Source organism: Leptinotarsa decemlineata, unplaced genomic scaffold (genome assembly GCF_025532065.1).
Source record: "Leptinotarsa decemlineata unplaced genomic scaffold, Ldec_3_MD MMD2_tig00026336_RagTag_RagTag, whole genome shotgun sequence".
NCBI lineage: Eukaryota > Metazoa > Arthropoda > Insecta > Coleoptera > Chrysomelidae > Leptinotarsa > Leptinotarsa decemlineata.
Window position 1 is genome coordinate 5,472,749 of NW_027412692.1, and position 15,338 is coordinate 5,488,086.

Below are 15,338 nucleotides of genomic sequence, written 5' to 3' on the forward strand. Positions count from 1 at the left end.
GATTCTAAATCGGACCAATAATATTTTCGAACTGCTGACAGTCCAACCAGTTTTGAATGAAAAACCCCATTCGGAATTCAATATGAATGACGAATTGCTACATGGTGATGAGACGGAAGTCAGTGAAGATAGATTCATAAGACTGAAAGGTAAGATTTCGAAAATATATATTTGATAAATCGCATATTAATCTTCGTAAAATACTTGTATCATCAGATATCGTTGTACACCATGAAAATAACTCAACAGGTAGAATTGAAACCTCTACAAAATCAATCTTATGACCCGGAAGAAATTTATTTGTTAAACACGAACATTGAAAATAAATTATCTACAGAAAAAGGGAAAAATCGTACATTTGTTCAGAAGGTATTGAACGCCGTTATACTTTTTATTGTTACAAATTTTCATTCCTCAATTTATTCACCTAACAATTCATTTGTTTGAATTTAATTGATTCTTGCATTTGTTGGACACATTTAAAACGATTGTTCGCAAAATTTGTTCTATTTTAAATTACACTTGATTTAAAATGTATTGTTTCAGAGTATTGGAAAATGAAACGCCAATTTACTATATATTATGCTGAAAAATAATTTATACATATAGTTCAACTCAGCAATGAACAAACATTGTTATTCAACAGTCAATGGAATGTATTATTCGAATAAATTCAACAAACGTTTCAATTCCGCATACATATAATTTTGACCTTCGAATAAAATGCTAGTTATTTATATGACTGTTGAATTATAATGAAACTTTAAATTCACTTTCTAACAGTAAGTTTGAAAATACAACTTCAATGAATATATTTGAATGACTGTCAAAGTTTTCCCATGAAACATTGTTGGTAATAAAAATAGACTTTCGTTTGTCTGAAAATATAGCAAATTAACTTTCCATACTGAATATTTTTCTATAAATAATAAAGATTGTTATATTTCAATTTTATCGAAAGTTTGTGATATTTATGACTTATTTATTTTGTGGAAATTCATCTTCAATTAAATGATATAGATAAAAACCTTTGTCTAATTTCCACTCACTTAATGTATTGATATTAATACGACCAAGGTTTCGGTTTTCACACCATTCTCAAGTATCTTAACAATGTTAAGATACTTGATGATACTTGAAGATACACTGTTAAGATACTTGATAATGGTGTAAAAACTGAAACTTTGGTCGTATCAATATCAATACATTAAATAAGTGGAAATTAGACAAAGTATTTTATCTATATTATTTAATTTTATTGAAAGTGTTGAATATTTCCAACATTCACTTCAATGCATTTAATTTAAAATTTGGTTACAACTTTCGTGCAAAACATTCTCAAGTAAGTATCATTTTATTTTAGTCAATTTCTGACAAAGAATTAATTTTTTTTATGATTTGAAAAGTTTGTTGTATTTGAAAGATACTTTTAAAACGATTGTTGATAATTTTAATTCGGCGCTGGTATCGAGCGGATTTATCAAGAACTTCAAGTGTTACATATGGCAACATGCTAGTTCGTTTATAGTACGACAAAACGCCCTTCAAACGTGGCGCCGAATAAAAATTATCCAACTATCAATTTAATTCATGTATCACTGAAATTCAACAAACAAAATAATCCAGCTCATTTCAAATGAATATGCCATGCCGTTTTACTTTTTATTATTATTCCTTTGGAAAGAATTGAATTAATTTGTTTGTTGCATTTCAGTGATACATGAATTAAATTGTTTGTTGATATATTTTATTGGCCGCTGCAGTCGAACGGATTATTACCGTACTATGACCAACGCCATACATATATGCAGTTATGTAGTTCCACAAAAATACGCTCGACGTTAGCGCCGAATAAAAATTATCAACAATCAATTAAATTCATGTATCACTGAAATTCAACAAACAAAATAATCCAGCACATTTCAAAGGAATATTAATAAAAAGTAAAATGGCGTGCCACGCCGTTGGTATTTTGTAGAAATGAATCGTTTTGATTGTTGCTTTTAGGTGATACATAAACTAAATTGATTGTTGATAATTTTTATTCAGCGCTGCGGTCGGACGGAATATTGTGTTATTATCACTAGACTATCATGTTGCCAGATTCAAAAATTCAGCTTCTGCAAAAATCCGCTCGACGCTAGCGCCGAATTAAAATTATCAACAATCGTTTTAATGCATGTAACTATAATTATCAACAAACAATTTTATTCATGTTTCATAGAAATTATAGTAAATTATTCGATGGTTACAAAAAAAGTATATATGACAAACATTTACTCCAAAAAATTTCAAACAGTGAATCTAAATTAAAACTGTTCGCAACTTTTCATCAAACAAATTAATTCATGTAACATTTTAAATCAAGTGTCATTTAAAATAGAACAAATTTTGCGAACAATCGTTTTTAATGTGTCGAAGAAATGCATGAATCAATTAAATTCAAACAAATAAATTGTTAGTTGAATAAATTGAGGAATGAATATTTGTGACAATAAAAAGTAAAACGGCGTTCCATAAGAAGGGGTGATCTCTTACATATAGAGAAATGTTAGCCAGTCACACTACCGATTTATCAAAAAAATTTCAGTATTGTTTTTAGATCGTCTTAATGGCTTTTTAAATCTTCATACAATATTGAGCAATAACTGAAATAGTCCGATTCTACCAGTGAGAAAGTTATCGAAGTGCTTGAGAATATGGTCAGTTGGCGAGAGGTCTGGAAAGTATGGTGGGTGAAGCAGAACTTCGACGCTCAATTCGTTTGATTTTTTGACGGTGATTTGTAGAACGTGCGAAGGGGCAGGATAGGACATCTTCTGCCAACCACTGCCGGCTGCTACTGACGCAATTTTCGATACATTTCGTCTCAATAGGACTCTGCTGTGATGGTTTGGCCTTTTGCAGAAAGTTATAGTAAATCACACCAGCCGCTATAGTAACCTTGTTTTTTTTTAGTGTGTTTTCGCCTTTGGAAAGTGCCTGAGTGGCTCATTGGTGTCGAACCACTTTCCTGAACGTGTCTTGTTGTTGTAGAGGATCCACTCTACACGTAACGATCCGATCCAAAAAAAGTATCGTTTCGGTTGCCCAAAAGCAAAGAAGAACAGAATTTTTGTCGATCATTGAAATCGTGGGGCACTCTCTTCTCGAGCTTCTTGACTTTCCAATACTTTTCTAACCATTAAAAACCGCATGGGTGCCGATGCCCAGTTCTTCCGCCATCCCACGCACCGTTTATGATAGGTCAGCCTCCACCACAGTCCTCGAATCCTCGTCCTGGATTTTGGTAGTTTGACCACATCGGGGCTCATCTTCGAGGCTAAAATGTCCGTGAATAAATTTCGTAAACCAACGTCAAACACTGCGTTCATTAACACTATCATCGCCAAATACCTGGTTGATTTTTCGGGATGTTTCTGCAGCGCTTTGATTCAATATGAATTCGTGGAGGAAAGTTGGTCAAACATTGCTTAAGGACATCATATAGTGATAAACTGAAAAAAAAAACAAAAAATTAAAATTTGGAAAAATCAACAGCATCAATGTATACAATACAAAATTTTCTATAGATCAGTGTACAGGACGGACCAAATTGGACACTTTTAAAAGGAAAATTACTGTTTTCAAACTAGATAGATGAGAACTGATGGCTGTATCTGAGGATCAAATTTTGTAACAAACTTAATGGTGAAAACGGCATGTCGATATCTACCATCGTTTCTGAGTTACATCGTGTTTTCGAAAATTTGCATTTTTGAAAAGTTGCTGTAGCTATTTTTCTGTCAGAACTTTCTTGTTTCTCCTTGATGTTTTGTTAGTGTAATCTTCGAAATGCAGAGCTTTCAGGTTTTTTCATGTAGACTTTGAAACGCACACTTTGGTTTTTTGGACGATGCGGCGATAAAACAGAATGCAAATCTTCACTAGTAGCTGTCAAATTTTGATTTGACCAGTTAAGACACTCTTCAATTCGTGGTTTTTGTTCAATTTTCGAACACATTCGCAATGAATTATGAGAATTATGAGAAATAGGATATGATAATCTGTTTTATACAAACCGGGGAAAATGCAGAAGCGGCAAGCAATTGGTATCAAGAGAGGTATCCAGAGAGGTATCCAGAGAGAATATTACCTTCTAGAGACATTTTCGCAAGATGTAACTCAACTTGATTGATGGTAGTCAACATACAGGGTGTTTCATTAAAAAAGTTTTCCATCAATAACTACTGATATCTCATTTGAATAAATAAGTTTTTTACACCATTGAATTCTACGTAATAGAGTGCTTTGGAAGCTTTCCATAGAAACAGGAAATTTTTGACAGGAAACAAGTTACAGCAACTTTTCGAAAAGGCACATTTTCGAAAAATATGATGTAACTCAGGAACGACAATAGATATCGATATACAGTTTTCACTATTAACTTTGTCATAAAATTTGATCTTCAGACAAAGCCATCAATTTTCATCTCTCTAGTTTGAAAACAGGAGTTTTCCTTTAAAAGTGTTCAATTTGGCCCACTCTGTATATCACAGCGAAGTAGAATAAATATTTATTGAGATATGGAGCTACAAAACACGTGACATCAAAACGAACGAAACTTTTGAAACAACCTAATAGTTTGGAATACATCTTTACTCAACAGTTCACCCTCAAAATCTCGCGAAACATATCCCTGATGTGAATCTATGCAGTGAGATTCCGTTCAGGAAATATCTTGGTTTTCTCTTCCCATCTGATTGCTTTTTTGGAAAATTGAAATACCTATCAAACGAGGTATCACAAGAAAAACAGTTTGTAGCGCCCTCTCGGCCACGAATTATGCTACATTTTCGTTGTTTTTTTTAAAAAGTACTGAAAATGACACCTTTTTACATACATACTTCGTTCAAAAGAGGGGGTGTACGCTGAGAAATAAGGATCAATGAAATGTAAAAGCTACTGGTTCGTTATTCATTGTACGAATGTATGACAAGATTTTTCTCATTAACTTCACGAGATTCAGGATCACCAGACGCTGCCCTCAAGAAGGGGTACTACCCCCTCCTGTGGTCGCTCCTGATGGATAATCTGCTTGATGCCCTCGACAGATGAAAAGTAGATCTGCAAGCTTATGCAGATGACCTTGTCAACTTGGATTTTAGGTCCTAAACAAATCCATTGGATTAGGGTGATGATTGTCAGATCAATGATCACTTATGGTGCAATTGCCTGGTGGCCGAAGGCATTACAGAAAACGGCCCAGGCAAAGCTTCCTGGCTTAAAGAGACAGGTTTGTCTGGCCATCAGTGGTGTCATCAGTACCACACCGTCAGCGGCCATGGAGATCCTTCTAGATCTACCTCCTCTCCACATTTTTTTGGAGAAAGGGGCTAGAATGACTGCGTATAGGCTTGTACACATTGCCAATTGCACAAATCAATGCAATGCAGAATGCAACAAACTCTTGGTTGACACTGGAAGTCACAGCATTCTGGAAATTACCTCTGACTGTATGCCTCCAACTGTCAACTACGAACTGCCTTATAAAGTACCGTTCCCGAGTAGAGAGGACTGGACCCTCCGGGAAAAGGAAATTTTAGGAGCAGATAGTTGTTGGTTCACAGAGGGAAAAAACACCTTCCGGTTTTGGTGCAGGTGTTTTCAGTCGCAGACCCACGACAGAAATATCAATCTGCCTAGGAACCTATGCGACTGTATTTCAAGCGGAAATTTACGCTATTGAATTGTGTGCGGAGAGATTGGAAGAATCCAACCTCATACACAAGTATATAAAAATATTTTCGGACAGTCAAGCGGCGTTGGAAGCTCTTGGCTCCTACCGAGCAACGTCTAAACTGGTAACACATTATCAAAAACGATCCATCTCGATAGGGAGACTCGACAGAATGTCTCTGGTGTGGATTCCTGGCCATACTGGCTTGGAAGGCAACGAGGCTGCTGACTCCTTTGGTCACTACAAGGCGTGTATTTACCTTTCGAAGCTTGATACAAAACAGTTGTTGGACTACAGTACGGATGAACTACGATGTTTAACAGGCATTCTTACAGGTCACTGTCATTTGATTCATCACATGCAGAGACTCGGACTGTCGGAAGACAGTGTGTGTCGCTTCTGTTTAGAAAATGATGACACAGCAGAGCACACACTTTGTGCCAACCCCACTGGGGACCGAATCAGGTTTTAAGAGTTCGGCAGAGCCGTACTCTAAGTATCTGACCTGAAAGACCACTCAACATACCAGCTAATCGACTTCGCTAAGAAGCTGGGTTCATTTGGTCGAGTGTGAGCCACAATAAACCCTTGCGGGTTGCGGTGGAAGGTGAAATAGACCCAGTCACTTTGGACCTAACCTTACCTATCCCTTCACGAGCCACCTAGGAAGCACCATGGTTATTCGCTAGCAGAATAAATTCACCTGATGTAAAATCAGATAAATAATCGCGTGAGTGGTAGTGCCTAAAAATTACCGATTTATCGCGGTAAAAATTCTTCACTTTTTCAAAGACCAAAAATTCTATAAACTTGTTTTGTAAACTTTCGGAGAAGTCAACGTTTTTTCTGTTAAACTAGTTTTTCAACCTTTCACAATCTGAAAAATAAACAGAGATGCATTATCAGAGAATATTCAAATATAAAAACCAAGTATCCAAGCGTATTATATAATCAAGTAAGTTACAAGGAAGTAAGAGAAGTCGCTTGAGAAAAATATCTTGTACTATTCCCTACACTTTTCGTATAACCGTTTCTATACTAATTGCACCTAATATCCGGTCAAAAAATAGAAGTGAAGGTAGAATTATTCAAAATCATGAATGAAATCTGAAAAATACTTATCGAAACTATATCTGAAAAAAAATAACTCAGGGTTAAAACGCTTCGCTTTATCATAAAATTAAATCAAACAGAAATTGTAGATCTGACAATAATCTATAAGTTGTAATCGAGTTGTAATCGTCGTAATATGCACATGTTTACACGCCATCTTTTATGTAGTGTACTTAAAGCGTTTTTTCAACGTGGTGTTCTCGAAAGACCTATTCCACGGATCTGTTAGAATTCTGTTCAGTTTGAAACTATCGAAATATTAGAAGATATTGGCAATTGGAAAATTATTAAAGCGGTGTAAATTTGAAAAAATTGGGGAAATTTATTCGCCTAATTCATAATTCTCTAATACATCTGCTTCCCTTTCTTCTTGTTATACGACTCTCGCGATGTAGGGCTACAAAAAAAATTATCTGGACATTTTCTGTAGATAATTATCTGATCTACAATTTTTGTCTGAACTGATTTTTTATAAAACTTACCGTTTTGCTGAAAATCGCGAAAACCCCATTTTTACGACTTTTGACCCAGAGTAAGTTTTTTCCCAGGTATCGGATAGAGAAAGATTTTTTAGATTTCATTTATAATGGTGTATTGAATAATCCTACCAACTTTGAAGCGGGTGCGAATTTTTGTACCCTCGAATGTCTAAATTGACCGGATAACTAGTTCAAATTTCAAACCTAGAATTTCCAAATAAAAGTTGATAAACGAACAGAAAATTCAGTTCTGAGGAACTGAGTCATTCAATGCTACTTCATCATAGCTAACTAATTGTTTTATAGTCGTTATGAGTCAATAAAAAATGCCTTTTTTCAGGTCAGATGATTTACATGGAAAAATGGAAACTGATGATGTACTTAGGGACTCCTGTGATGCCTGATCTCAACTCGCTTATAAACTCTGGCCTTTACATCAACGATCTTTCCATGCACGATTTCAGTAGGTACGCCACTATACCAGGCGACTTCGCCAAAATAGCATATCGGCATCAAACCCATATACACAAATACACCGCAAGCACACTTTACGCTAGTTGCACACACACCGATTTTGGACGGCCGACTTTGTACCGGTCGTCCAAATTCCAATAGTGAACCACATGAGGGAACGGAACCTTGCACACATGCCTACCGGTGATCGGCGTCGATCACCTCTTCAAAATGAATGATTTCCATGGCACTGAAGTGAAAAATGAGTTTCAGCCTAATGCCGTCAGCTGGAAGTGGTACACGTGGAAATCGTATAAAAATGAAAACAATTCATGTGTGGGGAGGCGGGTGAATTTTCAAAACGTCTTGTACTGCCTTTATAAATTTAGATACAATTACGCAGAGATAATTTCTTGCTGAACGTCGTTGAAAAATGTGACATCGGCTACGGAAGCACATCTTCACCGGCAGCAGGAGGTTAAATATGTTAATGAGGATCTAGAAGTGATTTTGAATTGGGGTGAAAGTAACCAGGTTCAATTCAATTCCACAAAAACCTAGGCATCGGTTTTTTCCAAGAAGATGAATGTCTCCGAACCGGAAACATTCTGCTTCGATAAGTTTGTTGGGAATTAAAATGGACGCCAATATGTCTTGGCACAGTGATGTCGCTGGAATTGCAAAGGCTGCTTCTCAAAAGCTTGGAACATTGTTTCGAACCAGAAAATTGTACGCACCCAAGCAACTTTTGATGCTTTATAAAGTTCAGATCTGACCTTCTTCGGGGTATTGTTCTCATGTATGAAACTCAACTGCCAAACATACCCTGAAGCTGCTGGATTCCATCCAGAAAAGAGGCATTCGCCTGATTGAAGACGAGAACATCACTTGCAACCTTGATAGTCTGGAAGATTGGTTGGAGATTTATCTCTCTTCTAATAGATACTTTCACGGAAAGTGTTCAAGTAACTTGGCACATTTGATTCCACCAACAGCGGTATACATCAGGAATACGCGACGGACTGTGGCTGCTCATCGTTTCAACTCAGTACACCTCGAACTTCACTGTTTAAGAACTTTTTCATTTTGAGAACGGCGTTTATGTGGAATAAATTTCCTAAGAACGTTTTTCCAAATAGAGTACCTGTGTTTTGTCTTTAAAAAAAAGGAAATAGGAAAGCATTTTCATTTTCGGAAAAGTGATCAATAATGCAAAGGTGATGAATTCCGGTACGGCTTTTACAAAATTGTTCATTCGTAATTCGATATGAATTAGTTGGTACATGTGGTGATAAAAATAAGATCAATTCTCACCCTTAATTTATATTAGAGTAGTAATTTGATTACTCATCAAACATAGCTATATTATAACATTTTCGCCAAACAGTGACTTTTGTTGGTGCAGGAATGATCGCAAAGCTGTAATGTGAGTGAATCAAAGTGATTTAGTGATCTTGAAAAGCTAAAATTATCCAAAACATCAATAGAGACTATGAACTTGATGAAGCAGATGATCAAATCGATTCGTCATAGAACAAAAAAACAAATAGAATAGGTTAGTTTAGTGTAGGATATCGTAGGAGAGGATAGGAATCACAAGTTGAAAGGTAAGACCTCGTTAGTCCTTAGCTCGCACAAGTTTCTCAACTTCTGAGTTGAGATTTTTTTAAACAGACAGATAGGATAGAATATAGAATAGGATAGGATAGAATAGGATAACTGTTGCTATAGAATAGGTTAGTTTAGTGTAGGATATCGTAGGAGAGGATAGGAATCACACGTTAAAAGGTAAGACCTCGTTAGTCAGACAGACAGATAGGATAGAATATAATAGGACAGGATAGGATAGAATAGGATAACTGTTGCTAGTTTTTTTTAAACTCAATCTGCTACCATAACGTAATTTTTGTGAGATCTTTTTTTGAGGTTTCTTAAACAAATATGTTATATAGTAATTTCTGTCACTTTCTCAATGAACTCTAATATCTTGTTTCGTTAGTGAAGATATTACTTCACTCAAAAGGTCAAAAAAGCACACACAGTTGTTTTTTACTTCTATCTTGTTTTATGAAGCTCAGGTCAGACTTTTTTGGAGTATTTTCCCCATGTATGGAGATCCGCTCCCTAGCATACCCTGAAGCTGCTGGATTTCATTCAGAAAAGAGCCATCCGCCTGATTGGAGACGCGAATATCACTTGCATCCTTGATAGTCTGGAACATCGAAGAAAGGTTGAAGATTTGTTTCTATAGATACTTTCACGGGAAGTGTTCAAGTGACTTGGCACATTCGATTTCACCAAGAACGGTACATATCAAAAACACGCAACGGAGAACGGCTGCTCATCGTTTTGAGATTCAATTCAGTACTCCTCGAACTTCATTGTGCTAGAACTCTTTCATTTGGACAACTGCGTTTATGTGGAATAAACTTCCTGAGAACGTTTTTCCAAATAGATCTCCAGCGATTCAAATCCAATGTGAATTTGTAAATCACTACTTTCGCACAGACACCGCTCTTTGAGCACCTAAAAACGCTGATAGTTTGCCATTGAAACGATACAGTATCTCCAATAATACAAAATTTACCGAATGTAATCACCTAATTTGGAATATCCTGTATAATCATCACGAATCTTCATGAACTTATTATTTTTCAGAGACCTTATGTTGGCCGGAACCCAACAATCTGTAGAACTTAAGTTAGCTTTAGATCAAGAACAACAAAAGAGTAAGAAGTTAGAAGAATCAATGAGGAAACTGGATGAGGAGATGAAGAGAACCGATGAGTTATTATACCAGATGATACCCAAACAAGTTGCCGACAGACTAAGGAAGGGAGAGAACCCGATAGATACGTGCGAGGTAACAAACAGGTTGTTAATGAAGTGAATATTTTATCAACTTGTGTCGTCACAATCTATTATTTATGAATTTAAACAGTTTGGAGTCAAAATTAGTACATAATAGAGTGTAAACATTCACAACCGGAGATAACTGCCCGAGTTTGTTGGTTGTGGTCTGCAGGTAGACATTATTGAAGGCGATAAGGCAACGGACGAAGTGCTCTTATATTCCTTACAGCGGATACTACGTTAATGGTTTGGGTTTCCGGTTTCATCTCATTGGTGGTGGGGTGGCTTCGTTCCTGTTGGTTGAGTTAAATAACCTTGAACATATGCAATTAAGTTCAGGTAGCCAGACTTTATCGATGTTAATTACCTGTTTCTTGCTGTCTTTTTGAATTTCTTTCACCTGCTCATATAGTTTCAAATATTAGTTCCGGATTCTATCGAGTTGAGTTTCTTTAAACGCGATCATGTGGGTGTCATCTCCGAGTGCATAGTCCGCCGTTTTTGTTTCGTTGGTATGCCCCAGATAGGGTCAGAAATACAGGTATTCATACCTCACGTCGCGGCTCCAAACTAGACCAATTCACAGCTCCTGTATTTTCTTTCCTAGATAATGCTATCTTCTCGATTGCGATTTTGCTATACTCACCCCCTTCAAAGGCATTCTGTGATTCTCGCAAGTTCACAGATGCGTCGGGCATTATCAACTAAAGTTTTAATTACTTCCCTATTTTTTGGTGGCTGAAGATTGGAGTTTTTATTTAGATCCAAAGCAGATAGTTGTTGGTTCACAGATGAATCAAAAACACCTTCCGGTTCTGGTGCAGGTGTTTTCAGTCGCAGACCCAGAACACAAGTCGATAAAAATATGATCGGAGAGTCAAGCGGCGTTGAAAGCTCTTGGCTCTTACCGAGCCACGTCTAAAGTGGTAGCAAATTGCCAGGATCGACTCTCCTCGATAGGAAGACTCAACAGATTGTCTTTGGTCTGGATTCCTGGCCATACTGGCCTGGCAGGCAATTAGGCTGCTGATTCCCTTGCAAAGGAGGGTGCTGCAAGCAGCTTCATCGGATCAGAACCTGTCATTAGCATCACTTTAGGCTTTACCAAACAAATATTGAACACCTGGATGGCAAGAAGATTCATGGACTTCTGGCAGAATCTTCCAGGATTGGCTCACTCCAAAGCGTTTATTCACCCTTCGAATATTGATACCAAACAGTTGTTGGACTACAGTAGGGATGAACTACGATAACTAACAGGCCTTCTTACAGGTTACTGTCATTTGAATCTTCATATGCAGAAGAGAGTGTGTGTCGCCTCTGTTTGGAAAATGATGATACAGCAGAGCACATACTTCGTGCCTTTCCGCTGGGGACGGAATTAGGTTTTAAGAGTTCGGCGGAGCCGTACTCTTACCATCTGACCTGAAAGACCACTCAACATGCAAACAAATCGGCTTCGTTAACAAGCTGGGTTTATTTGGTCGAGTGTGAATAGGTGTGAGCCACAATAAACCCTAGCGGGTTGCGGTGGAGGGTAGATTAGACCCATTCACTTTAGACTTAACCTAACCTAGATCCAAAGCTGTGATCGTGAATTATTGTTCCATCTTCAAGTTTTTCTACCAGTACATCCAAGAATGCGATTATTCCTTGGGTGCCATTCATTTGTTCCTAGAAAACAAGTCAATAATAAACAGTGAGTGAACAGGGAGGCTATGTCTGATGGAAATACTTTGCTAAATAGTTGTATAGTATTTTTCTAACCATCACATATAAGGATAACATGTCGAAGCTCACTAGTTTGTCTCCTGGATTCAACCTCATATCTTTCATCTCATTGATCAAAGGGACATTTCATTCTTTCAGTCCTGAAAGAGTGAGTCTGTTTCTCTACAAATCGTGTTTCGCTAACTAACGAGTAGGTGAGCCTTTCGTATTCTTTAACATTTCCTTCGTGGATTCTTGTTAGGCCATATGGATGTAGCGAAAAAACCGTCCATTTTTGAAGGAACTTTTTCTTGTTATCATCTAAACCTTATGAGGGGGCCCCAAGTATGGCCTGAAATATGATATAAAAACATAGACTTTCGCGGTTGGAGTTACTAGACGTTTCTTTTGCTACTGCGACAGACATCTTCAGTGCTATCTATATGCGTACACTGCTAGGAAGAAGGTAGTACCTTGATGTGTTAGCAACGACTCACTCAGTCTTTGCTCAATTTCTAATCTCTATTTCATTGCTTATGTTTGGAATAGAATGTACATTGCACGCCTCTACTCCTGAATGAAGAAATTAAATTATCAACTCACGTCCTCTTTCTCCATCATGAAATGGAAAATAAATATGTATTATTACATTCTATGAGATCACGTTAATGAATAAATCATATTTTTGTAGATGTTCGACAACGTTTCCATTTTATTTTCCGACGTCGTTACTTTCACGGAAATATGCAGCAGGATCACTCCCATGGAAGTAGTTTCAATGTTAAACGAAATGTATTCCATTTTTGATGAGCTCACTGAAAGAAACAGGGTGTACAAAGTGAGTATTGTATGGAATTTTGGTTATTCTGCATCCAATGTATGTGTTTTGTGTTGGTGAATAATTATTCGAATGCAATATATAATTTTGACGTCTGCAACTCTCATTTTTCTCATTTCTTTGGTTAGAAGAGCCCTCTGATTGAAAAAAGTGATTTGACTTCGATTTCCAAAGAAATCTGATGTGTCCACATTTTTCTTTCCTACATGTCGAATTCTTCAATCAACGGTTATGTAATTAAGTAGAGTAGATAGAAACTTACATAGATTAAACACAGAATGAGATGTAGGGTACGGAGAATAGATATAGTGGAAAATTCAGAAAAACATTTTGAGAAAAAATCTTTTTGATTTAGTTTGCCTGTGAATGATATCAGTTTCAATTTCGTAACGAATTTTTGGAAAAAAACTTTTTTCGTGTAATTTAATATTTATGTGAAAGTACTTGTTACGGGAGGGCTTTCTCTTCTAGGTTGTGTCTGAAATGAATGTATAGGTATGATCCATTCATCTTTGTTATGCATTTTGAACGTAGTTGCTCTTTTTCGGACGTTTCCCACATTTATTTTTTTGTACAAAGACGGAGATATATAAATCTCCCTTTTGAATAGATCTAAACATTTTCAACTTTCTGAAATTTGATAATTTCTTTGTTTCAATATCTGAGAAAATTAATTTTTACAATTAAATTAAATGTTCAAAATGACCACCATTATTCACTTCTTGACAATAACCTGATATATTAAACAGACCATCCCTATAACACGCTCCTTACTAACCTTGAATCCTGGAAAAAATCCTTGAAGATACTAAACTATTAGACAAAAAGCCAAATAAACAATTGATATGAATCTAGTAGGCTGCTGTCATTTAGGTATTTGAAGTTATAAAAGACGTCAGTATAATATTTGTGGGCGTATTAAATTTAATTGTGGCTCATTTGTCCGAGACTCAAAGAATAGACATTTTAATTATGATTGGGTTGTGGTAATAAAACAAGAACTCAAAAGAATGTTTGTGATATTTTTAATAATAAATACCCTGGTCAACACGTGTTGCAGTCTACAGTTAGCAAAATTGAAAAAAAGTTTCGTGAAGCTGGACATGTGAAAAATATCGGAAAACCAGGTAGAAATGTTCAATTTACTGATGAAAAAAGTTAGATGTACTTCTAGAGATTGAGGAAAATCCGCATAAGACAACTCGAGAACTTGCCGCCGACAATGATGTAAGTAAATCATCAATTTTGAGAGTTCAGTTGGTTCAGGAGTTAAATGAAAATGATCCTGATAGAAGAAAAGAATTCTGTGAATTGATAATGGACAGAATGAACGCAGATTTGCAGTTCATAAACAAAATAGTGTTTTCTGATGAAGCGACGTTTCATTTGAACGGAACAGTTAACAGACAGAACTGTAGATATTGGAGCAGACAAAATCCTCACTGGATGTGTGCGACTCACACTCAATATCCTAAAAAGTTAACGTTTGGGCTGGTATCATTAACAATGAAATTATTGGCCCTTATTTTTTTGAGGGCACTGTTAATGGTGAGGTTCATCTAGATTTTTTGATTAACTTTTTAGTGCCTACATTACAAATACATTTTCCTGATGTTAATCATCCAAATGAGATAGATCGAACTATTTACTACCAACAAGACGGAGCTCCACCGCATTTTAAATGACGTTTTTCCCAATAGGTGGACTGGAAGACGTGGAACGATCGAATGGCCGGCTAGATCCCCCGATTTGACTCCTCTCGATCACTTCTTATGGGGTTATTTAAAATCTAAAGTATATTTCAATAGACCAAACAATATTGCTGATTTAAAAGTTAGGATATCGGAAGAAATTAACAAAATAACCCCCGAGGTCATACAAAATGTTGTACGAGAATTCCAAAATTGCCTCGGTTATTGTCAAGAAGTTAAAGGTGGTCATTTCGAACATTTAATTTAATTGTAAAGTACATTGAAAAATACATTCTAAATATTATGTGGCATTATTATCTTCATTCTACGTACTTTTATCAAAATTTTACATCCTAAAAATCAATTTTCTCAGTTATGATTGCACCAAACTCAAAAAACTTCATATTGTTGAACAGAGGACTAAAATCCCTCTCCAACAAGGTGCCACACGACTCCCTTTGCTATTCAAAATGTTCGAGGGG

At 36.3% G+C, this 15,338-nt stretch overlaps 1 protein-coding gene across 1 annotated transcript in view; it reads left to right on the forward strand.

Annotated features, from left to right (window-relative positions):
• Positions 1–15,338, forward strand: part of Gyc88E (Guanylyl cyclase at 88E) — a 169,452-nt gene that overhangs the window by 119,397 nt on the left and 34,717 nt on the right. The window contains exons 6-9 of the mRNA XM_074183199.1: positions 2–149; positions 7,652–7,778; positions 10,423–10,627; positions 13,019–13,165. Of these exons, the coding sequence (XP_074039300.1) occupies positions 2–149; positions 7,652–7,778; positions 10,423–10,627; positions 13,019–13,165 (627 nt within the window). The remainder of the gene's footprint in view (position 1; positions 150–7,651; positions 7,779–10,422; positions 10,628–13,018; positions 13,166–15,338) is intronic.